The sequence below is a fragment of the Rhinolophus ferrumequinum genome, chromosome 21 (assembly GCF_004115265.2).
Source record: "Rhinolophus ferrumequinum isolate MPI-CBG mRhiFer1 chromosome 21, mRhiFer1_v1.p, whole genome shotgun sequence".
Classification (NCBI taxonomy): Eukaryota; Metazoa; Chordata; class Mammalia; order Chiroptera; family Rhinolophidae; genus Rhinolophus; species Rhinolophus ferrumequinum.
The window spans coordinates 39,923,695-39,946,559 of NC_046304.1; the positions used below are offsets into that span (position 1 = coordinate 39,923,695).

General features: G+C 56.4%; 1 protein-coding gene across 1 annotated transcript; it reads right to left on the reverse strand.

Moving 5' to 3' along the window:
- Nucleotides 1–439: 439 nt before the first annotated feature.
- Nucleotides 440–21,718, reverse strand: PLCD3 (phospholipase C delta 3). The gene is made up of 15 exons (XM_033091073.1): nt 21,337–21,718; nt 12,592–12,753; nt 12,254–12,482; nt 11,784–11,913; nt 10,605–10,833; nt 9,881–10,082; nt 9,587–9,731; nt 8,863–9,015; nt 7,443–7,583; nt 7,174–7,324; nt 6,257–6,373; nt 5,411–5,577; nt 5,055–5,190; nt 4,811–4,960; nt 440–4,624 (listed from the first exon to the last, which is right to left on the reverse strand). Exons 1-15 carry the CDS (start codon nt 21,485–21,487, stop codon nt 4,536–4,538), a joined length of 2,352 nt encoding a protein of 783 aa, XP_032946964.1. The 5' UTR covers nt 21,488–21,718; the 3' UTR covers nt 440–4,535.
- Between the last annotated feature and the right edge of the window lie 1,147 nt (nt 21,719–22,865).

Sequence of the window (22,865 nt, forward strand, 5' to 3'; positions counted from 1 at the left end):
AAGGCAGAGTAAGGTGGAGGGACTGTGCCAGGCTTGCGGGGGGTGCTCAGGTCGCACAGGTGGCAGGTAGAGTCCTAGATGGGGTCATCTCCATGCAGAGGTTTTCTTGCCGACACTGGGCCTTTTCTGCATTCTGAAACTGGGCAGCGGTGGTCTGTGGAAGCAGACTGCAGTGACTGAATCCCTTCCATCCTCTTGACCTGCTCCCGGTAGGAAGTCATCCTGCCAATTCTTTAGCCAACCGTTGTCAACCTTACAGGCACAAGTCCCCTGCGAGACTTGCCATTCCCTGGGGTGACTGGCAGTTTGAAGGGGACTTCTGAACTGCTTGTAGCATCTGGGCCCTTGTGGAGACCGTGTCAGTTCAAGCCCTGCTTAGCTCATCTTAGAGCAAAGAGCCAGCACCCTGATGCCGCCAGGGTCGCTGGGCGTGCGGCCCCTGCCCTGTGCCTTCCAACCCATTGGCTATGTCTTGTGCTCCTTTCCAAGACACGCAGCCTGCAAAAAGTGGTGGTTAGACGCCGATCTAGACGTGGCAACAGAAATGACTTCATGTTGCCATCGTCTGAGTGATTTTCACGGGTGAGGTTTGGTGGATTTTTGTGGTGGTGGTGACTTGTTGCTGCCGCGTTTCCCCAGCAGTGACAGAGCCTGCTGTCACGTGGCAGTGTGTGTAGGCATTCCTCCATTTGTGCTCAGCCAAGTGGCTTGGGGAGGATCGGGCTGTGGAACTACGAGCAACCCGCATCCAGGCTTCTGTGTACCTTTTGCTTCGGAAAAAGTAAATGGGTGGATAGCGTGATGGGGGTGCGTTTCCTGGCTGCTTTCACCTCGGCTACTTGTAGGGGGAAGGACGTCTAGGCCGGGAAGCCAGGCTCGGCCTAGTCCTGCTAACTGAAGGGCAACAGAGCTGTGTTTCAGGCTGTGGGTTTTGGTGAGGTTTGCCAGAGGCTAATTCTGCAGAGTCCTGGAAGCTAACGGAAATTGTGTGCTTGGGGTGGGGGCTGTGTCACTTGGCAAGTTGCTCGCTCTTTACAGACTGGATTGGATTCTCATCGGGGGCCTGTGGGGGCCTTCCTTCTCCTGTTGTACCTGTGCTGCAAACTGTAGGCCCCAGCGTTCGTGGCTGACCTTTGACTCCTTGACTCCAAGATACCCAGACCAAAGAAGCTGCTATTCTTAGCAGGATGCGTATTGCGTTCCCAGACAGGAGGAGTCGGAGAGGCAGGGCCTTGCCCTAACACCTGTAGGCATCAGACCCTCGACGCCCAGAGCCCCTCACCCTGTGCAGGCTTCTAAGGATAGCAGACAACAACGTGCCCGATTCTTTCCTACCCTGGGCAGGACCTGGAACTTGGAAACGTTCCATCGGAGGCTTGGTCGGCTGTGGGCCAACTCCCAGCCCGAACTGCCTCTGAAATTTGGGGCATACAACAGCCCCTGAAGTGAGCTTTGCCTTGGTTGGCCCAGGTCATGGAATGGAAACTGTGAGGCCCATGGCTGCTCTGGAAGAAACATCTCTTGGAAAGGCCCCAAGTGTCCCACCAAAACCATGTGGCCTACTCTTTGGACTCTGCTGTTGCCCATGGTGGAGACCCCGCCCCACCCTCAGCATCACCACCCACGTCTGCGGGAGTCTGCTCGGTGGCTGCTTTTAATCTCTGTCCAAACACTCCCTGGCTTCTTCATTCAACCCTTTCAAGGACTTCAAGATCAGAGAGCTCAGAGAGAACCATTGTGTGGGGTTCAGGGCCTCCCCACAGGGAGCCTTGCAGGACGGTGGCGCCATGGCTGGCTTGAACCAAACAATGAAAGGACCCAAGGCTTGACCACCTGGGACCTGCCTCAGGCAGCTGCTGGCGGAGAGCCTCCTGGGCGTGGCCCTCACTCTGCCACCAGCACTCGCTTGCACTGGGCTTTTGGATTCCCATGTTTCTAGATGTTTTCCTCCTGCCTTTGGATTGGCTGCATTTGCCCCCTGGCCTTGTGGGAAATGCCCACGGCCTCCGGTCTCTTTGTAGGGAGAAAACTGGGTAGAAAGACCTCGGCCCTGTGTTGAGGTCTCTGTGGGTCTTGTTATCCCCACACATGCCTCCTTCCAGAGATGCCGATGTGTGGTTTGAAGGCCGGCCCACCAACCCACTTCAACACCTAGGTTTACGGGAAATTTCAGGACTTGTCTGCACCTCACTTCTAACTGCCATCGCCCCCCTTACTTGCTGGCTTAATGAAGCCCAAGGGTGGGTATCCCTGTGGTCTTGAATTATTTGTCCAAAGATGACCAGCATTTAACCAACCCAAAGGATGGCCCGAAGGCTTGGCGAGTTTCACGGGGCTGCAGTCTAGGAGGGTGAGGAGCTGTCACGCCAGGGGAGTGGCGCAGGAGTGTATCTCTTCTGGGCGCCTACCCACCCAGGGGCAGCCCTGTGGCTTGGCCCACCTGCCCCAGAACCAGAGGAGACCCAAGGCTTCGATTTTGCCCTACTACAAAGTGAAGGCAGGGCTGCAAACAGACTCCCTAGGGAGGCTGCAAGGGACAAATTCATTCAAAAACCATTGACTGACTACCGGCAAGGTGCCGTACCTGGGAACAGGGAAGGGGGAAGCTTCACCTTTTGTCTTGGCTTTTCTCTGGGCTGTGGGAGGGGCATCCATTTCGAGGGTGGGGTAAGGAATACCAAATGCATTGTCGTTCCGCTCGATACATCTCGTTTCTAATAAAGGAAGCAGCTGAAAAAAATCCTTCTGCCCTCCTGGTTTTCCTCTGAACAGCAGGTTGCAGTGGAACAGGTAGAGTCCCCAACCTGGACTTGAGCAGGGCGCTCTTCCTGAGGGCGACGGTGCCCTGCAGGGAAGGCCCTTGTGACCACAGCACCAGGGCAACTTCGGAAGACTCCTTTGGCAAGGCTGCCCTTTCAGGGCAAGCTTGGCTTTCCCCCAAACCTCTCCCACCTGCCGGCAAGGGGCAAGTACTGACCCAGCTTCACTCTAGGAGGAGCAGAGAGCAGCCTGCAGTCTGGATTAGCAGTGGTTCCTCTGATGGAGGGCGCAGGTACTGCCCCTTGTCGCTCACCCAGATGCCACATCGCCCCTCCTGGGCCAGGGGCTGCTGGGTGGTTCTGCTGAGCCAGTAGTGCTTTTACACTGCAGGCCGCCAGGCCCCACCGCACACCTGCTGAGCCAGCTCTCTGGAGAAGGGCCTGAGGAACTATGTAGGCTTCCCGTTTCCCATTCTCTTCCTCTGGAACTTTTCATCCGTTCACTGAGCCCATGTTCTTTTCAGCCCCCCCCCCTCCCCCATGGCTGGTACCTCTGGGCCCTGAGCTGCAGCCTGAGAGGACACGACCTGCCATTAAGTTCTGCCCTTGTTCAGTGTCGGTGCTGTTGCCTCGTGGAACCCAAAATGCCAGGGCTCCCTCCACGTTGAACCCCAGAAAGTCACCTACCTTTCTGACAGGTTTTCCCTGGATCCTGTCATGTCTCGGCACGCTTTCCCAGCGTGAGGCAGCCTGGAGCAGCCGCTGCCTTCCAGGCCTTTGCCAAAAGGTTGGTTGGCTGGTGGAAGGCGAGCCTCAAGTCTCGGGGGTCTGTCTACCAACTAGATGAGCATTGAACCCTGCTGAGCCTGGAAAGTGGGGGTCTGAGGCCCCTCAGAGTCCTGTCCCCACCCCCTTTAGGTCCTAACAGTTCTTTGCTGGCAGAAGCCCACCCAGCTGCCTGCTCCCCATGCAAGGCCCCTCGTTGGGTTGTGGGGGCAGCTCGTGATGGGTGTCCTCAGTCTTGTGATGCTGGCAGCAGCTTTCAGCGAAGAGCAGGAGTCAGGGCTATTTTGAGCAGTGGCCTCTCCTCCAGCACCCCTGGCTGCCTCAGACAAGTTCAAACCCTGCTGGGGGAAGAGGCCCAAGGGACTCCCTCTGCCCGTCCCTCCTCGCGGGCCTGGGTATATCATCAGAGGGGATCGGGGTGGCAGTACTAAACTTGCTTCTTTATTTTTTAAAATAGTCATGTTCTGTCCTCTCCAGGGCTCTTCTGTCGTGAGAGAAAAGCCGGCTTCTGGTGTCCTCAGGGCTCCCAGCCTCAGCTCTCCCTTCTTGCTTTAACAAGGGAAGAGAGCTCAGGAAAGTCTGGGGGGCAGAAGGGCCTTAGGGGGTGGCCAATGCCTGGGTGGGGGAGCCAGGGGTGTGGCTAGAGTCCTTCGGCGGGGGCAGAGGCGCTGAGGGCGCATGTCCTGCTCCCCAAATCTCCTGGCAGCAGCAGGCCTGGCTCTTCCTAAGCCAGGCTGAGTGAGGGGTGGACCAAGGACTTGAGCTGGGGCCTTCTCCAGGTCTCAGGGTTGCAGGGGAAAGATCAACCACCTGTCCTGTAGGAGGGGCTGAGGCTGTCCTCAGCACCAAGCTGAGACGAGCCTGGCGAGCTGGCAGGATGGGCAGGCTGGACGGGCTCACGCCGCCCCTCCACTCCAGAGGAGAAGAGAGCCTCTGCCACGGGGCGCCGCAGACTAGCACCCGCAGAAGCCCAGGGTGGTGCCGTCGCCTTCAGGAGCGCTGGATGCGGATGTGGACGAAGAGCGTGGCTGGTGACAGAGAGGCCCCATCCTTGGAAAGCAGGTGGATGTGGCGGTACCCTGTGGGGAGAGTAGCCAGGCTTCAGGTTTGCAGGACCCGGATTGTGCAGGGCACAGCCCACATCCCACCCCGGGGGCTGGGCCCCAGCTTGGCTCAGGGCAGGCCCTCCTGGGAAATTCATGGCCAGGTGAACAGGGCCTCGGGGCTCGGACCCCGTCCTTTCCATCCCCACCAATCCCACCAACCTTGCTTCAGGCTGGTGAGAGGCAGCGTAAACTGGCCCACAAAGTCATTGGGGGACGTAGTGTCATAATCTTCTACCACAAACCGGACCAGCACCAGCTCCGGAGCCCGCAACTGGAACCGCAGGGTATGCCTCCAGCAGGGGTTGAAGCCTAGGGCACAGGCAGGGCGGTCAGAGCCAGCTGGCCCGTGTCCCCCTGCATTCTCCGCTGTGCGCCCCCCACCTCCACCAGCAGGCCCACCCACCGTTGTTGAGAATGTAGTTGGTCTCCTTTCGAGCACAGTCTGCAGGCACCCCGTGGATCTCAACACGCACCAGGGGGTCCACGATGGAGTTCGGCTTCTCAGCATTCAGCTTGGGCAGTTGCTGTGCAGTCAGCACCTGTGGGGGACGAAGATGAGCTTCAGCCTGGCCCTCACAGGGCAGGACACGCCTTGCCCTCAGCGCTCACCCTCCCCACATGAGAGTCACACCCAGACGGCCCTCCCACCAAGCCGACCCCAGGCCTCCGGTCTTCCTCCACTTCAGGCTGGCACCCCGTGGACTAGAACCTCCAGCACCAGCTCTGAGCGCGGGGTAGGGCTTGGTCCAGGCTGCTGACCTGGATGGTGAGAGTAGTTGTGGGCAGTCCGGGGCACTCAGGGTCAAAGCTGGTGTTGGGCTGCCGCAGGCAGGCAGGTTTCAAGATGTAGCCACACTGCCCGTTGATGAGGAAGCGCCCAGCATTGAGGTCCATCTCGTAGCCTGGTGTCTGGAAGTTCAGGGCCACTGTGGACACAGTCGGGTCAGAACAGGGGCTCTTGGTGGCCCTCTCCTCACTGCCTGGTTTCAGGGGTCTCACACTGCCCTCTCCCCGAGACAGACCTGTGGGCAGGGGGCTCAGTTCCTCTCTACAGAGGGCCCAGGGTCCTACTGTGTGGACAATGCTGCCCTCCCCCCATGGTTTGGGGAGGGGGGGTTATGGCAGCAGGAGATCCAGACTGCACTGTCACTGAATATCCCTTCAGGCCGGAGTGGGGGTGCTGGATGGGACATGGAGAAGCCCCCACTTTCAGGGCCAGGCCTGGGCCAGAGCCAGAGCCAGAGCCAGGGCCTGAGGGGCTTGGGGTTTCCATGCCTACCCCCAAGGGGACCACATGCCCTACCCTTGGCGGGCTCAGTGTGGGACTGCCAGGGGGCTGTGTGCGTGCGTGTGTCAGGGGTGGGGGTTTTAACTTCTACCTTCATAAAAAATGTGAGACTTTTACACTGTCAAAAACAAACGAGCCTGGTTTGTTTCCCCACGTACCCTGCTGACAATTCTAATAATAATTATTATCAACAAAATGCTTTTTTCTACCTCTGGAAAGCTGTGTGGCCCCATCACTGCTGGGGCTTCCCATGGCGCCCCAGAGGCCGCCCCACAAAGCAGCACCCTGCCCACTCCCTGCTCTGCTGCCCCACTCACCCAGCTGACAGCCTGAATTCCACATGTCCTGGGGGCTATAGTTGGCCGAGTTCATCCGCAGCCCCAGCGGGTAGACACGGGTCAGCTGGCGGGTATTGTGCCTCACAAAGCTATTCCCTGGGGGAGAGTACGCTGGACTGTGACAGACTGCTGGGCGCCCCTCTCCCAGTGCCACGGCCTGTAAACCCCCCCCCCAACTGCAGAGACAAGCGGGGAACAGAGGCTGAATTCCCATCCCCAGCTACCCCTGCCCCAGCTCCTCTTCTGTCTGACCCAGGGGGTGGGAGGACCTCCTGAGGAGGTTGCTGAAGTGCAGGAAGGAGCGGGGACCCCTCCCACAGCCCCAAATCCCCACATTCCCGACTCAGTGTGTGGAACACCAGCCCCAAGCTGACATTCATTCCCTGTCTATCATCTCTCGTTTCAGAGGCACCCCCCAGTCACACTGGGCTCCTGAAGCCCTTCCTGTTAGTCATGTCTGCAACCTGCTCCTCCTGTCTGGAAATCCCGTCCCTTTTGTCATGTGGCTGCTGCTTCCTCATACTTCTGTCAGGTGTCTTTTCAGGTATCATCTGCTCAGGAGTCCTTTCCTGATCTCACCCCCTTCTGCTGGGCTCCCCCAGCTCCTATCATGGCCCAGATGATCACCCTGCATCATCATTACCCGGCGATGTCTGGCCCCAGTACTGGGCTGAGCTCCCAGTGAAGGCAGACGGCACCCTGGCTCCCCCCTGGGCTCCCCTCCAGGCATGCCCAGCCCAGGTCTGGGCATGTGCGGGGCACTCGTACCCTGACCCCTCTCTGGGGTCCTCCTGCCTCTTTACTGCCCCCAAAGTCTTCTCCATCTCCTTTCCAGACCAACTGCAGGATACGCCCCCACCAGGAGCCTGCAGGCCCCCAGGCGCCCCATGTCCTACCTGCCTCTCGGATGAGCTTCTTGGCCTTGCGCTCGCTGAGAGAGCTGACCTGGCAGGGCTGGTGTGGGGCAGAGGCAGGGCACAGGGTCCGCAGGCGGGTGGCACAGCAGTACACGACCAGGGCTGACAGTTCTGGGGAGATCTGCTTGGCCTGGGAGACGAGCCTCAGCGGGGGGGTCCGCCAGCTCCAGCCCCTTGTCCTCTTAGCTTCTTTCCCTTCACCAAGCTCCACAGGAGTACCAGGCTCCTGCCCAGCCCACCCCGCTCACCTGCCGCCGCTGCTCTGCAGCCTCCACCCCCTCTTCTTCCTCTTCCTCTTCCTCCTCCTCCCGGTCTGACAGAATTCGACCATCCTCGCTCCGAGCAGCTGGCAGCTTCTTCCCCTTCACCAGGACCCGGCCCTTCAGCTGCTGCAGAGGCCAATATGGAAGGATTAAGCCCTCTGGCCCTACGTCAGTCACTCAACCAGCACTGCGTGAGGGGCTGGCTGGGGTGAGGGGCAGGACAGGAGACACAAAGGTGAGTGGTTTCCAACAGGGAATAATGGAAAACAACCTATGAGGCCATCAGTAGGGAACTGGCTAACGAGGTCCCGCCAAACATCGGAACACAACACAGCAGCTGTTAAAACGAAGGAGGCACCTCAGGATCGAAAGAGAAGGCACCCTCTTCAAAAAAGATCTCACATGAAAGAAGTGAGTATAGAACATGGAATCACATGATCTTTTTTGTTTAACATTTGAAAGAGAAGCTAGCTATGGACAGAGGTATGTATACGTGGGAAAATTCTGGACACACAAGCAATTGTTGAAGATGCTTACTTCTTGTAAAATAGAATGGGGGTGAACCTGAATGGAGGAAAACTCATTTTACATTATCTACACTTATGTACAGCTCAATTTCCCCCCCTCCATATGTACGTTTATTTTCATGCTAATAAAAAAATCAAATTACACACAAAGGTGAATCATAATTCCTTGCATATTTGGGGTTGGGAGTAGGCGGAGAGTTTTCTCAAGGAGCCAGAAAAGGATACATGTCCTAAGGGGGCAAATACCATACTCTGGGGTTTGGGAGGAAAAGAAGCAGGACCACCTGTGGTTAGAATGCTGGGGAAGTTTCTAAGGTCACAGGAAGGAGGTGGTGCAAGAATTCTAAGCAGGTGGCAACTTGGGAAGCCAGATGGCTGGGAAGGAAGCTCCAGGTGGAGATGTCAACCATGTGTCAACCATGGCCCCTGAGGTGGGTGGGAATGGCTGAGCTCGCAGGGACTCTGGGCAACGAGGCAGGGGTCAGGGCCAGGCTCATGCAAGGTATTCTTGAATGCCAGGTGAGAGGGTGGGGTGGGTCTAGTCAAGAACGGAGGGCAACTAGCAACGGCAACTGGACCTGGAGCTGAATGGTGCCCTCCACAACTAAGATTGAAAGGACAACAACTTGACTTGGAAAAAGTCCTGGAAGTACACATTGTTCCCCAATAAAGTCCTGTTCCCCTTCCCCAATAAAATCTTAAAAAAAAAAAAAAAAAAAGAAAGAAAGAACGGCAGATGTCAGATGAAAGGAGGAGCAGGGGAAGGTTAAGGCAGAGAGAGGTGACGGGTCCTGAACCAGGAAGTGGCATGAGCAGGGGTGGATGGTGGACTGCAGACAGACCCTTCCCCACCCAGGCTGGGGGTCGGCAAGCATCACCTCTGGGGATGGCAGCTCTTCATGATTCTGGGAGTCCAGTGTCTGTGTCACCAGCATATCCCCCAGGATGGTGCGGAGGTGACGGGCCATGACAGCCTGCTGCTGCAGCCCACAGTGGTTCTCCAGGGATAGGATGACAGGATATGGGGACAGCTGCGGGGGGAGGAAGGGCAGCAGCAGCTCAGAGATACTCACCTGTTCTCTCCCACTCCCTTCCCAACCAGGGCCCCTGCTACACCCAGGCCCCTCCAGGACAGGCAGGCAAAGGCAGGGCTCCTGCAGGGGAGTGAGCGGTGGGATGTCGGACGCATGCTGGGGCCAGTGTGTACACAGAGGGCAGAGGGCAGATATGGGGCCTCGGAAAGAGTGGACTGTCTGGGAGGCTGAGGGCAACTGCAGGAATGGCCATTGCCATTAGGTGGCAAACTTTGCCCCCCACCTCACCATTTGTTGACTGTAAGATTTGTGTAGCTTGACTGAAATTGGAGTTTTATGTAGACACCATGTTAAGCTTCTCTTTTCTGGCTTACTCTTTGGGAGTCATGATTAAAATGTCCTGCCCTACCCCAAGGTTTTCTTCTGGAAATGTTGTGATTTTAATACATTTACTAAATATGAGGGTGGGAGAAGGGAGCTTTATCCTGCCCCACTGGCCAGCTGTCCCAGCAGCAGCTGGTGAACAGGCAACTCTCTATGCAGGGCGGGGGGTCCTGGGGGCTCTCACCGTGAAGGCATGGTCACGCACGGCCTGGACCACGTCTCGGAAGAGGATCTTGGAGGTGAGCGTGTGGCCGTGGTAGATGACGGGTTCCCCTCCCGACCCCTCCCAGCAGTCCAGCTCCACACAGCGGCATCCCTGCGCGAAGGCCCTGCAGACAGACACAGGCCAAGGTGTCAAGTGGGCGGCACAGGCTGAGCCAGGTGGGGCCCAGGAAGCCCACAGTGGGAGTTGAGCCCCATCCCCCCACAAGCTGGGCTCCCAGAAGTGTCCACCGCCACTATTCCTCCAGTACAGTACCTAACATAGGCCTCGGTGCTGCTGGGCCCCCCAATTTGAGAGTCGGTCAGGTAGGTATTGTGGGAGGAGGAGATGAAGTAGTGGGCGAGGGGCTGGTCCATGTCCTGGAACACGCAGGTGTGGGCTGGGTCCAGGGCATCCCCCTCGGGCGACAACAGGTACATCATGAAGCCATCCAGAGTCATCAGCTGGTGCTGCTTGGCTGCGGGGATGGGCAGAAGACAGCAGCAGGCCACATAGGGAACCCCCAGGTCCAGCCCCAAAAGCCCCCAGAGCTCACTCCACTTTAATAATGATGAGCACCTGTCTATTGACTCTACAAAGTCACGCCATTCAATCTTCAGCCAGACCCTATGCGGAAGATACCCTACTGTGTCATTTTGCAGATGTGGCAGCTGAGTCTGGAAGAGGCAAGATAACCTGCCCCAAATGGTGCCCACAGCCAGTAACAGTAGAGCCCACTTACCGTGTTTCCCCGAAAATAAGACCTAGCCGGACCATCAGCTCTCATGCGTCTTTTGGAGCAAAAATTAATATAAGATCCGGTCTTATTTTACTATAATATAAGACCAGGTCTTATGTTAATTTTTGCTCCAAAAGACACATTAGAGCTGATGGTCCGGCTAGGTCTTATTTTCGGGGAAACACGGTAGCTGGGAACCCAAACCTGTCAGATGCCAAGACGTGGGACGTGTTGACCCCAAACCACCGGTCAGATCCCCACCTGTCTCATTGAGCTCATAGTTCTGGATGAGCTGCTGAGCGCGGGCCAGCGTGGCCCCATCCTCGCCCTGGTCCTCCAGGAACTTCAGCAGCTCAGGGGCGCTCAGCACACGGTCCTCGCCTGAGTACCGATGGAAGATCTCCTCCAACTCAGGGCGTTTCAGCAACCGCCGCAGAAACTCCTCAATCTCAGTCCCCTCCAGCCGCTTGTTGTTGGAGTGGTCACACTCCTAGAAAGCAGTGGGGAGAGACGCAGAGGAGGGGACACCATGGAAAAGCAGGCCTGCACTGACACACCCGTCATCTACCATGGCCGGGAAGGCAGACGTCCCCCATCTCACAGGTAGAGAAACTGAGAGCTAGCGAGGCTCCAGTCTCGCTCAAGCTCACACAGGTGGTAACTTGCAGGGCTGAGGTGGTACGGAAGGGCTCTCGGGTTCAGTGCCTGACCCTCTGTACTATGACCTACCCAAGAATCAAGATGTGGGAGGAAAAATGGGGACCCAAGGGCAGAACTGAGCCCCTGTGCCACAATCCCCCCTCCCGTGGATATACATTCCCACGTTCACACCCAGGGTCAATGAGCAACAAAACACTGAGGAGCCATGTGGAGCTGTTGGCCCAGGGGGACAGGTGCCGTGGCTCGCCTATCTTTCAGTGTCCCCGGCTGGTCACACAGTCAACATCTACACAGGGGTCTGCCATGTGCTCTGACTGGGCCATGGATGCAGAGCCCAGCCCTGTGTGCCCGTCTGTGCTCCCACACGTGTGGAGGTGCCACGCGTGCCACAGTGGAAGGTGTGCTCGTGTGCCTGTGAGCTGACTCTGTGCTCCTATGTGCTAGCCACGTATGGTCACCTGTGCAAAGGGTGCCCTGTGGACTCAGAGAAATTAAAACGACAGCTGTGCTGCCCCCTTGGGAGAGGTGGGGAGGCCTGAGGTGCTCCCGGCCCATGGGCTCTTCCTGAGGGTGAGGAAAGAAGCTCTGGGGGGCACTCCCATCCTGGCCCACGGGCGTTAGGGGAGAATAAAAGGGTAAGTAGGCCCAGATGAGGCCTTTCTGCCAGGAGAGGCCACTTTCCCCACAAAAGCTAGGTGGGGAGGGAAGATGATGACTCAGATGGCTGGCTGAGGGAGGGCAGAAAACAGGTCAGAAGTCAGAGTGGTGCTAGGCGCCCACCTTGAAGAGGCGGTAGGCGTACATGTCATTCATGTCCACGTTCACCATTCTGAGCAGGCTTTTGATCTCCTTGAAGCTCATCTTACTGTCCTGGTTGGAGTCTGCCCGGTGCAGATAGGAGTGGATCCAGGTGTGGATGCTCAGGAAACACCAGCAATAGGTTGGGCACTGCCCCCAGCTAACAGGTAACCGACAGGTGTGTCTCCACCTCCTGGCTCTGGGGGCTCCCGGATGTAGGTGCCCTTGGGCTCCCTGAGCAAGCACTGGGGTGTCCTCCATGGGACTGGGGCTCCCCAGGGTCAAGAGGCCATGTCCTCACCCTCAGTTCTGGAGACAAGGGGCTCTGCCTCAGACTGTGGATCCCCTAAACACGAGGCCGTACTTCCCCTTGGCCTGAGGTCCTCCAAGGACAGGACCAGCTTCCGTCCACGCCTGGCCCCGCCACCCTCACACCCTCAGGGTCAGGATATTGGTCGAGACGCTCGCGCTGGCTCATGGCGTCGAGGCACGTGCGCAGCTTGGCCAGGCCGCGTACCCAGCGCTGCGCCTCCTCCGCCGTGGGCGCCGCCAGGTCCAGGTTCTTGCGGCGGCCCTTGAAGGCGATGGTGAGGCAGCGCGCTGGCTCGAAGGCGCCCCCGAAGCGCCGCAGGCCCTCGGACTGGTGACCCTCCCGGACAGCCTCGATGTGCTGCACGAAGACTGCGGGGAGGGATGGCCACAGCCGGCAGGTCAGAGGTGGCCTGCCAGGTGGGCACTGTCCCCGCCCAGGCACTGTCAAGCCCGCCGGTGCCCACTCACCCCAACTCACATATGTGCTGCGACGGTGCGCGGCGGAAGCGCCGCTGGAACCACACGCTCACGCCGTCCTCTTGCAGCCGGTAGAACCGCTCCTTCTGCCACGTGTGCGAGCGGATCTTGCACAGCCGGGAGCCTTGCAGCATGGCGCGCACGTCCTCATCCTCGGTCAGGCCTGCGGGGTGGGAGGCCAGGGGGCACCTTCTTAGTGGAACCTATTACTGGGCTGGACCTGGGCCTTGGTGTGCCTCTCAGGCCCCGCTGGGAGGGGCCAGTAACAGGCCCCTCCTCCCTACCAAGAAGCAACATCTGAGACCCTAGAGCAGAGCAACCCCTCAGGACACACCTGGGACTTACTTGGCTGTTGTAAATGATGCTATTATACAATGAACGTGGAGGTGTCTACGTCTTTTTGAGTTGGTGTTTTTGTTTTCTTCAGATAAATACCCAGAAGTGGGATTGCTGGGTCAGACGGTAATTCTATTTTTAATTTTTTGAGCAACCTCCACCGTGGCTGCACCAATTTACATTCTCACCAACAGTGCACAAGGTTCTATTTTCTTCACATCCTCACCAACACTTGTTATGACTTGTCTTTTTGATAATACCCATTCTAACAGATGTGAGGTGCTGTCTCATTGTGGTTTTGATTTGCATTTCTCTGATGGTGAGTGATGTCGAGCACCTTTTCATATACCTGTGGACCATCTGTACGTCTTCTTGCGAAAAATGTCTATTCAGACCTGCCCGATTTTTAATTGGATTGTTTGGGGGGGGGGGTTGCTATTGAGTTATATGAGTCTTTTATATATTTTGGGCATTAGCCTTTTATCAGATATATAATTTGCAAATATTTTCGGAAAGAGAATTTCAGCTCAGGGTTCCGGGGAGGCAAGTCCCAACTCTGTCACTTCCCAGTTACACAGCCTTGGTGGCACTAACCGGTGACTGCTCTAAACCTCATATTCTCCATTAATAAAATGGAGACCACAGTAGTACCTGCTACAAAATCCAAACTTCAGTCAAGATGCTGCCCATCCTGGTGGTGCCACACGCTGCTTGGATTGGCCTCAACAGGGGTCAAGGGTTTATGAGTCAAGGACAATAGAAAGGGTGGGAACCAGGCCAACTGTAGTACCACACCCTTTGGAAGGAGGAGGGCAGCCTGGGTTAGATGAGGGCCCATTTTCCAAAGAACCAGAATCTGGATTTGTATGTGACGTGTCCAGATTTTTCAATGTTGGCAACTAAATTGAATTGAAATAAACAAACAAAAAACCCAAACGCCACTGTGTGAGCCAAAGGAAATAGGACTGTGGATTTCTCTTCCTTTATTTTAACAAGGCCCCAAAACTGTGTTTGGCTTTAAGCTTTGTGGCCCCAAGGCCCCTGCTTGCCCAATTGCAAACTCTGACCTAAGGAATCAAATCTAAATCCCTGGGCCTTCCTCTTTCACTCTCTCTTGGAGCCTTTCTCTTTTCTCTTCCTCATACTGGAGTCCTTCAAGGTCTGGCTCAGACATCGCCTCCCAGAGAAAGCCTTCCTTGATTTGTCCTCAAAGAGGAGTTCTTTCTCCTTGACCATCAACGACACTTTTTATTTTCATTCAAACAAACAAACACTCACCTAAACTGTAATTTCATTGGACTTTAATAAACCCAAAGGCAGGGATGAGGTCGAGTATCTTCACCTCATGCTTGTTCCAGGGCCAGGATGGCAGCCAGTGCTTTGTGAAAGGGGAGGCAGATGGACAGACTAAGTGCACTCTATTCCCAGCCCTGCCCACTTCTGTCCTGAGTTCAGAGCAGATGCTTTGTGGGCCTGGGTTTCTCAACCCTGGCTGTGCATCAATATCTCTCGGGGGAGGTTACAAAACGCATGGCCCAGAGAGTCTCATCCAGCAGGTATAGGCTAGGCCTCGGCATCTGCGTGTTTAAAACCCCACCCTGTAACCTTGAGGGTGACCGTGATTGAGAATTAAGGTCTCAGGGGCAGCTGGAGAAGCCTACCATCCTTAGGAGGCTAAGGTTCCCCTTGGGGTCACCCTGTGACCTAATGGCTCCAAAGCGTTTCTCAAGGTTTAGACTGTGGCCCCTTGGAAGGGTCAGCATCCACTCGGTGCCCCCTAGCCAGAAAGGGGAGGTGGAACCCTCATCTTTCCAGACAAAGAGCTGGAACACAGCATGTGCCAGGCCAAGAGACTCACCAGACTCCCAGACCTCTATCCCCATATCCAGGCAACCTCTGAATTCTCTCATCCTGAGAAATAATAGGGTGGGGGTCAGGGCACTCAGGGAAACCTGAAGGGCTATCAAAACTGCACCCACCCCTCCTCTGTCTCTCAGCTGTGGGAAACGGAACCCTTCCTTCCTGTGACAACCAGGCTGTGCAGTGGGGCCACCTTCCTTGACCTGGCCGGCCCTCTGATGCCAAGTCCATAGCTGTGGGGGTGGAAAGGAAGGGGGCTAGTAAATGACTAAGGCCGGAAATGGAAGTGAGTCACTGAGAGCCTGCTTTTTCCAGAGTCTTTTACCAACGGGACATGGACACAGGCAGCCTGATCTCTTGACCAGCCTCCCACTGGGACAGGTTCCCACATTGAGGGGGCCCCTGCTCCCCCAGGAACCTGTTGGGGGAAGGCGCCTGTCTACCCAACTGGCACTGGCCCCTGGATCACACTGCCCCTTGGTTCACACTGTCCCCCAACCACACCCCCAGTGGAAAAGCCAAACAGGATGAGGCTGCAGGGCTAGGTTGAGCCAGGAGCTAAGTCCCTGCGTGCCTCTATTTCCCCATTGCTTGAGCTTCTGAACCCTGGGGAAATGAGGATCCTGGGGTGTGAGACAGGAGGGGCAGGACCAACAGAGATAAGGGGTGAGGTCAGGAGGAGGGCCCAGTCTGGGCCACGATGCTGGGAAGGGCCTGACTCTTTGCCCAGCCACCCAGTAAACATTATAGGTCCTGCCAAAGCCAAACCCACAGATGTTTCCTTGACCTCAGTTCTACCTGCTCGGAGCAGGTGCACAAGCTGCTGGCCTCCTGTGATTTCTGTGGGTTCTCTATTTATCCATCTGTGCCTTGAGCTTAGAGCTGGGCTGGGCCAGCACCGTGGCTGCTTTGTCTGAGAAGGTGGGGGAACAATCATGAAATGATAGCAGTGAAAATGAGGACAAACAATAGGCAAAAGGTAGAAACAACCCAAGTGTCCATTGATGGATGGATAAACAAAATGGGGTGTATCCATACAGTGGAATATTATTCAGCCATAAAAAGGAGTGAAATCTGATCTATGCTACCATATGGATAAACCTTGAAAACATTATGCTGAGTGAAATAGCCAAACCCAAAGTGACAAACTTTGTATGATTCCATTTATACGAGGAACCTAAAACAGTCAAATTTATAGAGACACATTATATGTCACTTACACTTCAATTTTAAACAATCAGAGACAGAAAGTAGATTAGAGATGACCAGGGTCCGAGGGAAGGGAAGAATAGGGAATTACTGCCTAATGATTACAGAGTTTGTTTAGGGTGATGGAAAAGTTTTGGAAATAGTACAACATTATGAATGTAATGAATGCCATTGAATTAGCCTCTTAAAAAGGGTTAAAATGGCCAATTTTATGTTATATATATATTTTAACACAATTTTAAAAATTAATAATGTAACATACGAGAAACCATGTACACTTTAAATGGGTGAATTGTACGGTACTCACCCATTCCCAATAATTCCCAATAAAGCTGTTACAGACGCACAGAGTGGCCAACTAACTTGTCCATGGTCCCTGGGTCAGTAAGTAGGAGCTGGAATGCACGAGAGCTGGGGAGGCCTAACCCCAGGAATATGTGTGTCTCCAATGAGCTACAGCACGTGGAGTGCTCCATGTAGGGCCTGGCTCACAGCGCACACTCAATAAATGATAATAAAGGAGGAAATGGAGGCAGTGTCCCGGGAGGGACAATAGACCCAGGTTTTCTGCTACCTCTGTCCAAAGTCCCACGGCTTCCAGCTGGGCCCTTCTCCTGCCCAGTTCCTCTTCTCATTTGGGGCTCACACACCTTCCCTGAGCCGACTGCTTTTCTCAGCCCCCAGAGAGCAGTCAGAAGGTGGTGAGGAACAGGCAGGCCCGTGGCTTCCCAACTACCATCTCCAGCCTGGGCCATGTGGGCTGTCGGGTCTGGGGCCAAAGCCAGGGACAGGAAACTGCCTCAGTGGCTGAGCTGGAAGGGGCTGTGGGGAAGGCCAAGTCCATCTCTGATCCCGAATCCCACCCTTTTCATGGGTGGGCCACTCAAAGAAGGCAAGCTGTGCGTAGGCTGAAAACAGTGTGGACCAGCCAAGGAAGGGATGGATGCAGGGGCTGCATAGGGAACAGTCAGGGTTCAGAGCAGGCCGGCGGCAGGCACGGGAAAGGAGGGGAGCTGCTGTGTCTTCATGGGGCGTGTAGAAGAGGGGTAATATGCAGAGAGCATATTAAGGAGTGGTAGGTTTCAACTGAGATGTGTGTAGGTTGGTGTGTACACAGAGGGTGTGTGCACTGGGGTGTGTGTGTGTGTTTGGTGGGAGGGAGAAAGGTGGGTCAGCTTGGGGAGGAAAATGGACAGTGTGTGTGTGTGTGTGTGTGTGTGTGTGTGTGTACGTGCGTGCGCCAGTGCACACTCAGGAAGGGCACATGGGACTCCAGCAGGAATGTGAGACATGCAGGGAACAGTGACAGCTGATAGCTTTGTGCCAATGGCTGAGGGGAGGAAGAGCAGCTTTTCCTGGTGGCTGGGGTCGTGAGGCTGTGGGAGGGGACACACAATGATGACGGGTCCCAAACACCTTCCCACCTGAGTCCTGCAGCCAGCAGGCAGCCCTAGCACCTCAGGAACCAAGCATGTCCCTCTTGCCCCGGCTGGCCGCCACACCCAGGGCTACAGTCCAGCAGAGCCTGGAGCTCAGTGCCAGAGGCCATAACATTCCTTGAAGAATCAACAAAGTCAGGAAAGGCAGGGGGTGCTTCCCCTGCCCCTGGACCAGACAGTGAGATAAAGGTGGCAGCACCCTCCCTGGCAGAGCCAGACAGGCACAAAGCCTGTCTGGGGGCAGAAATCATGGGGAGAGGATTCCCCAGAGCTGAGGAAAGAGGAGAGGTTGGGGGGGGCCACAAGGCATGACGGAGCCAGCTCCCCCACTCCTGGTCCTGCCTGGCATGTCCCTGCTTAGCAAGCAGGGCTGCCCAGCCCTCCCCATCACCAGGCCAGGAACCTGCCAGCACTGGGGGCCGCTCTAAAGATCCCCGCTCCGACCCCAGCAGCCCCACTCACCCTGAAGGAGGCCTCCTGGACAGAGAGGCTACGGGGAGAGCCCTCTTGCCCTGTGGCACTTGGTGATGTGAGCAGGCTGGGAAGGCAGGGATCAGGATTCTGCCTACTCAGTGCTCTACTCACTGGCAGGATTGAGGACAGGGTGGAGCATCAGGGGCACAGAGTCAGACTGGAGCTTTGGGGAGACAGGGCTGTCGGGTAAGATTCAGGATGCCCAGTTAAATTCGAATTGCAGATAAACAACAAATGATATTTTAGTGTAAGTAGGTCCTGCATCATTTGTTGTTTATGTGAAATTCACACTTAACAGAATACCCCTGGAGGCTGGCAGGGCCACCATGGGGGAGAGTAGCAGACTCTCCCCACGTAAAAATCACTCATTCATTCATTGTGTTCTGAGTTTGGACTCTGGGCCAGGTTGCCTGGGTTCACATCCTCTCTCAGCTACTGTGAATCTCTCTGAGCCTCAGTTTCCTCATTTGTAACAGAAGGCTCACATGATTGTGAGTATTAAATGAGCTAATATGTGAAAAGCCTCGGCATCGTGTTATAAAGATGTTAATTAGTACTCATTCGTTCTGGCAATAAAGAACCATCATTGAAAACTAGGCTTTGGCGGCAGACAGGCAGACACCGTGTGGACTCTAGCTGGTGACTTTCACCCCCTTTACCTGTAATGTGAGGACAGCAGCACCTTGCCCTGAGGGGCCTCGGGGGTTAAATAGGATCTGGGCTGATGCAGGCTCAGCACTGCGCCTGGCCCATCTCAGGTGCTTCCTGGCTCTTCACTCTCCTACTATTCCTGGCTTCCTGAGGGCAGGCCAAGCCCGCAGCTGGCAGGGGCAGGGGCAGGGGCAGGGGCAGAAGACGGACCCCAGGTTCCACAAATGACTCCCACTTGCATGGGGGGGCCGTTTCTCCCTTCTCCTCCCCCCCTCCCCAGTTTCCCCCTGGTAGGGCCCTAATGGCCTTCTTTTCCTTGGGCCCTTCTGAGTCTTTGACCTCTGAGCCACACCCTGCTCTAGTCTCCCTCTTGACTTGGTCTAAAATAAAATCTGTTCTCTGTTAGCCTCAGGGGTGTGGCCATGGCCATGACAGTACAGCTATGAGGGTTATTGCAGGAGGAGCTGTGGCTTGGGTGGTAGTGGAAGCTGCCCTGGTGGTGGGCCCAGGCCTTGGTGTGCATGGCCTGAGGGGCCGGGCCCCAGACACCTGAGTTTCATCTGCAGCCTGTCCCTGGACTCAGTGAGGCCTGGGGAAGGGGTATTCCCCACAGGGACACATTCCTCTCTTGGCAGTCACTCCGACGGGGCAATGGTCGGGAGGGAGGGCGACATTCTGACACCCACATGGTTGTTGACAGTGTCACTGTGACAGTGCCCGGGTCCCGTGAAGACTTACTCAGCCTGGGCTTAGCTCTAATTATTCGTCAGCAAATGTCTTCTGCTACTAACTGTGAGCTCCCTGAGGGCAAGGCGCTGTGCTAGTCACCTCCGTAGCCCCAGCCCGGGGCACACTGATGGGGCTGAGCAAACGTGTGTGGAATGAAGAGGCAGACAGGTGTGCAGGGCATCACCTCTGCCCTCCCACGGCATCCACCCGTGTCCACGGCTCACTCCTGGGGCTGCTGCTCTAGCCCAGCATCAGCCCTTGGCTGTCTCAGTGGCGCTCCAACGGCCATCGTACTCTCTCCAAACCGCCACTGTTCATTATCCCAGAGAATGACACTGCCACCCACCAGAGACGCCTTTCCAATTCCACCGACTGCAGAGTCCAAACTGGTTTACATCCTAGGCTGTTCTGGAATCTATCTCGGCTACACCAGCTCAAGTTCACCATTGCCTAACTGACCCCTCGGCCTATGGGTCTCCCTGTTTCACCCCTGCCTTAGTCCAACCCACCCCGACTCAGCACAACTCCTGCCACGGTTGTCCTGCCTTCCTGCCCTCCAGAGGAAGTCCACAACTCCTCAGGAGGGGACTAGATCTGGCCCCACCTGCCTCTCCCCTTTTGCCTCACTCCAGTCTTTGGCTCTGGGGTGCAGCCAGGCCCTTGCTGGCTCCCCGGCATCTCACTTGCCCCCTCCCTTCCTAGTACTGTTTCTTTGCTTCATTGTCTGACCTCCTTCCTGATGCTCAGGTCTCTATGGGACAGGACTGTGTCTGTCCTGTTCGTTGCTGAATCCCCAGGGCAGAGCCCATTATAGGCATTCAATGAATGTTTGTTGAGCGCATGCACGATTGATGGAGGGTAGGACAGAGGTCATGTCTTAAGGAGAGTGCCAGATACAGTGCTCAGAACATAATCTGTGCTCAATAAATTCAGGTTGAATGAGTGAGAGGAGGTAAACGTAAGAACCAGGGGCGGGCAGTGGCAAAGAGAAGGCAGGACTGGCAATTGGGACCCCTGAATTCTGCTCCAAGATTCACACAGGTCTCCTGGGAAGCCTCGTCCTTCTGTTCCCTCAGACCCATACCTGACCTCTCCATCATTAACAATTCTACCAACCGCTGTTCTGACAGCCAGTTTCACAGTACTTCATATTTTTTAAAATACTCTCACACATACGACCCCCTCTTTCAAGCCACTCAATCACACAGGCGGTTCCACTTTGCCCAGGCTCTGAGGGTACCAACAGCAGTGTGGCGGAGCACAGCCTGCACGCCACCTTTTGTCCTTTACTAGCTGTGTGGTCGTAGACAAATTCCTTGACTTCTCTGAGTCAGTCTCATCTGTGAACTGGTGATTGTACCATCTACCTCTTAGAAAGGTACTACATATGTAACTACCCAGGGCCACACGTCTCTGGGAGATGCTTAATAAGCTACAGTTACATCCCACCCCCCGGGCCCCAAGGGACTTCCTCAAGTCAGAGATGGGAACTCTGGCTTTCTGATACCAAGGACAATGATCTCACCAGTTAGACCAGTCCCTCCAGTGCTGTGTTGCTGCTGCAACCCCTGTGGGGGCTGATGGGTTGGAGGGTTGGCTTAAGAGACCAGCGCCTTCCTCAGCTCTCATGCCCGCCTAGGGGCAGCCAAGAACCCGGGGTGCCCTGGGGCCCTCAGACCCTAAAAGGCACAAGGTGTTGGGAAGGCAGGTGAAGGACGCCCCAACCCTGTCTCCCACCGCACTCTTCGGGCCCCCAGGGGCCCCAATCAGCTTCCCTGGCCCAAACTCCCACTCCACCACGCCCCGCGGGCGCCTCCTGGTGGGAAACAAAGGCCATCCCGGGACCCCCGCTCCGGCTCAGGGACCTCAGGTGACCGTAGGTGCGACCCCCAGCTGGAATAGTTCTGGCATTCCATATCTCAACATACTCCCCACAACCCCATGCAGCCTGAGAAGCCCAAGAACGCCTAGCCGGAACACCCAGACCTCCCAAACTGCGCTGTAGCGACAGTCCGAGCCCACCAGAACCGCCCCCGCCGGTCACTGACCCATCTTCTTCAGCGCCCGCAGCCCCAGACTCTTGGTGCCGCCGTCCTGGGGTGAGGGCGGGGTCGGGAGCGCAAGGGGCGCAGCGACCTGGGCCGGCACCGGGGTCTCGTCGCGCCGGCGGCGGAGGTACCTCCATCTGCCGCACAGCATAGCTCGAAGGGGCCCGGGCCCTGCCCGGGGTCTGCGCGAGAGGACAGGGCAGCGGGGGCGCTGCTCCCGCCCGGCCCCGGCAGTGCGCGCGGTCGCGAGCGAAGAAACTTAGCGACGCCGGGAGGGAGTCGGGAGAAGTAGGTGTTGGGAGGAGGGAGATAGGGAGGGATGCGGTAAAGGGAAGGAGGGACTGGGAATAAGGGGCGGGGCCGAGGACGGCGTGGAGGAGGCGAGAGGCCGCGGCGGAGAGGGGGCGGTGACTCCAGGCGCGGAGTTGGGCCCTCTCCGAGGTATGGGGAGGGGCAGATCCGAGCCCCTCCTTCCCGGTCTCCTCGTTGGGCCACAGCTCCTGAGTCCACATTCGCCGAGTGATCCTGGGATCTCAGCGTCACCGGCGACCCGAACCTTCACTGCAGGCACTAGAGGGCGCTATAGCGGCCCTTCTGCACGGACACGCGGACCCTGACTCAATGAGAACTCATGACCCCTCTCCACCCTCTGCATTTCTAGTCCCACCGGGAGGCCTCAGAAGAAGCCAGAAAGGGGACGGGGTCTGCCAAGGGGCTCTTCCTGGGCCAAGGGTTCCAGGGTCCGGAAAGCCGATAGAACCCCGGGAGCTGAAACGGGCTGCAAGGCAGCCTCAACCGGAGGGGTGGGGGAGCGGGAAGTGGTAGGTGGGGGCGGGGGTAGGAAGGCTCTGGCTGTGACATCATAAGATTAACTCTCTCTCGTCCGGCTGCCGAAACCTCAAGTGGTAGACACCTGGAAGCTGACTAGTCTGGAGAGGATGGGGTTGCGCTCAAGTCTAGATTCGCCGGAAGAACTGGGTTCTGGGGTTCGCGGCTTGGACTGGTTGGCACCCTAGCCGGGCGCTTGATCATCCCGGGGCGGCCAATGCACCCTGCGTAGAAGTCCCTAACATCAACCTGTGGATAAGCTTCGAGTGCGGGTTCTGATGACAGTGTCATGTGTACACTTACTATATATGAAACCACCTGCGTATTTGTGCGTGAAGTGTGGGATGAACAGGTGCGCGCACATCTGCGCTGTCTGTCTCTAGTGCCCTTGGTGGAGGGGAGGAGAGGTGGGCGCACACCGCCACTTGGCGGCGGCCAGGAGCGTGGCATCTAAAAGAGAAAGCTTGGTTTCTAAAGACCTAGATTTGCCACCTACTTGCCCCAGGCTCTACCCCATTCTCAGATATCCCTGACCCAGAGATTCCGCAAGCTGGTTGGTCCCCAACCCCTCTCTGGATATTCTTTCCAAATGTCAAGTCTTCGCCTCTGCACTTTTGATCCAGCAATTCCTTCCTCCAGGAATGACCTTCCGCATTCTTCTCCTGGATTACTCTTAAACCTTCCAAAACAGCTCCGATGCT

Coding starts and splice junctions, on each gene's coding strand:
- PLCD3 (XM_033091073.1), bottom strand. CDS start 21,487: ATGCTGTGCGGCAGATGGAGGTACCTCCGCCGCCGGCGCGACGAGACC. Junction 10,083..10,604: donor CTATGAGCTCAATGAGACAG/GTGGGGATCTGA, acceptor CCATCCCCGCAG/CCAAGCAGCACCAGCTGATG. Junction 5,191..5,410: donor CAACTACTCTCACCATCCAG/GTCAGCAGCCTG, acceptor CGTCCCCCACAG/GTGCTGACTGCACAGCAACT.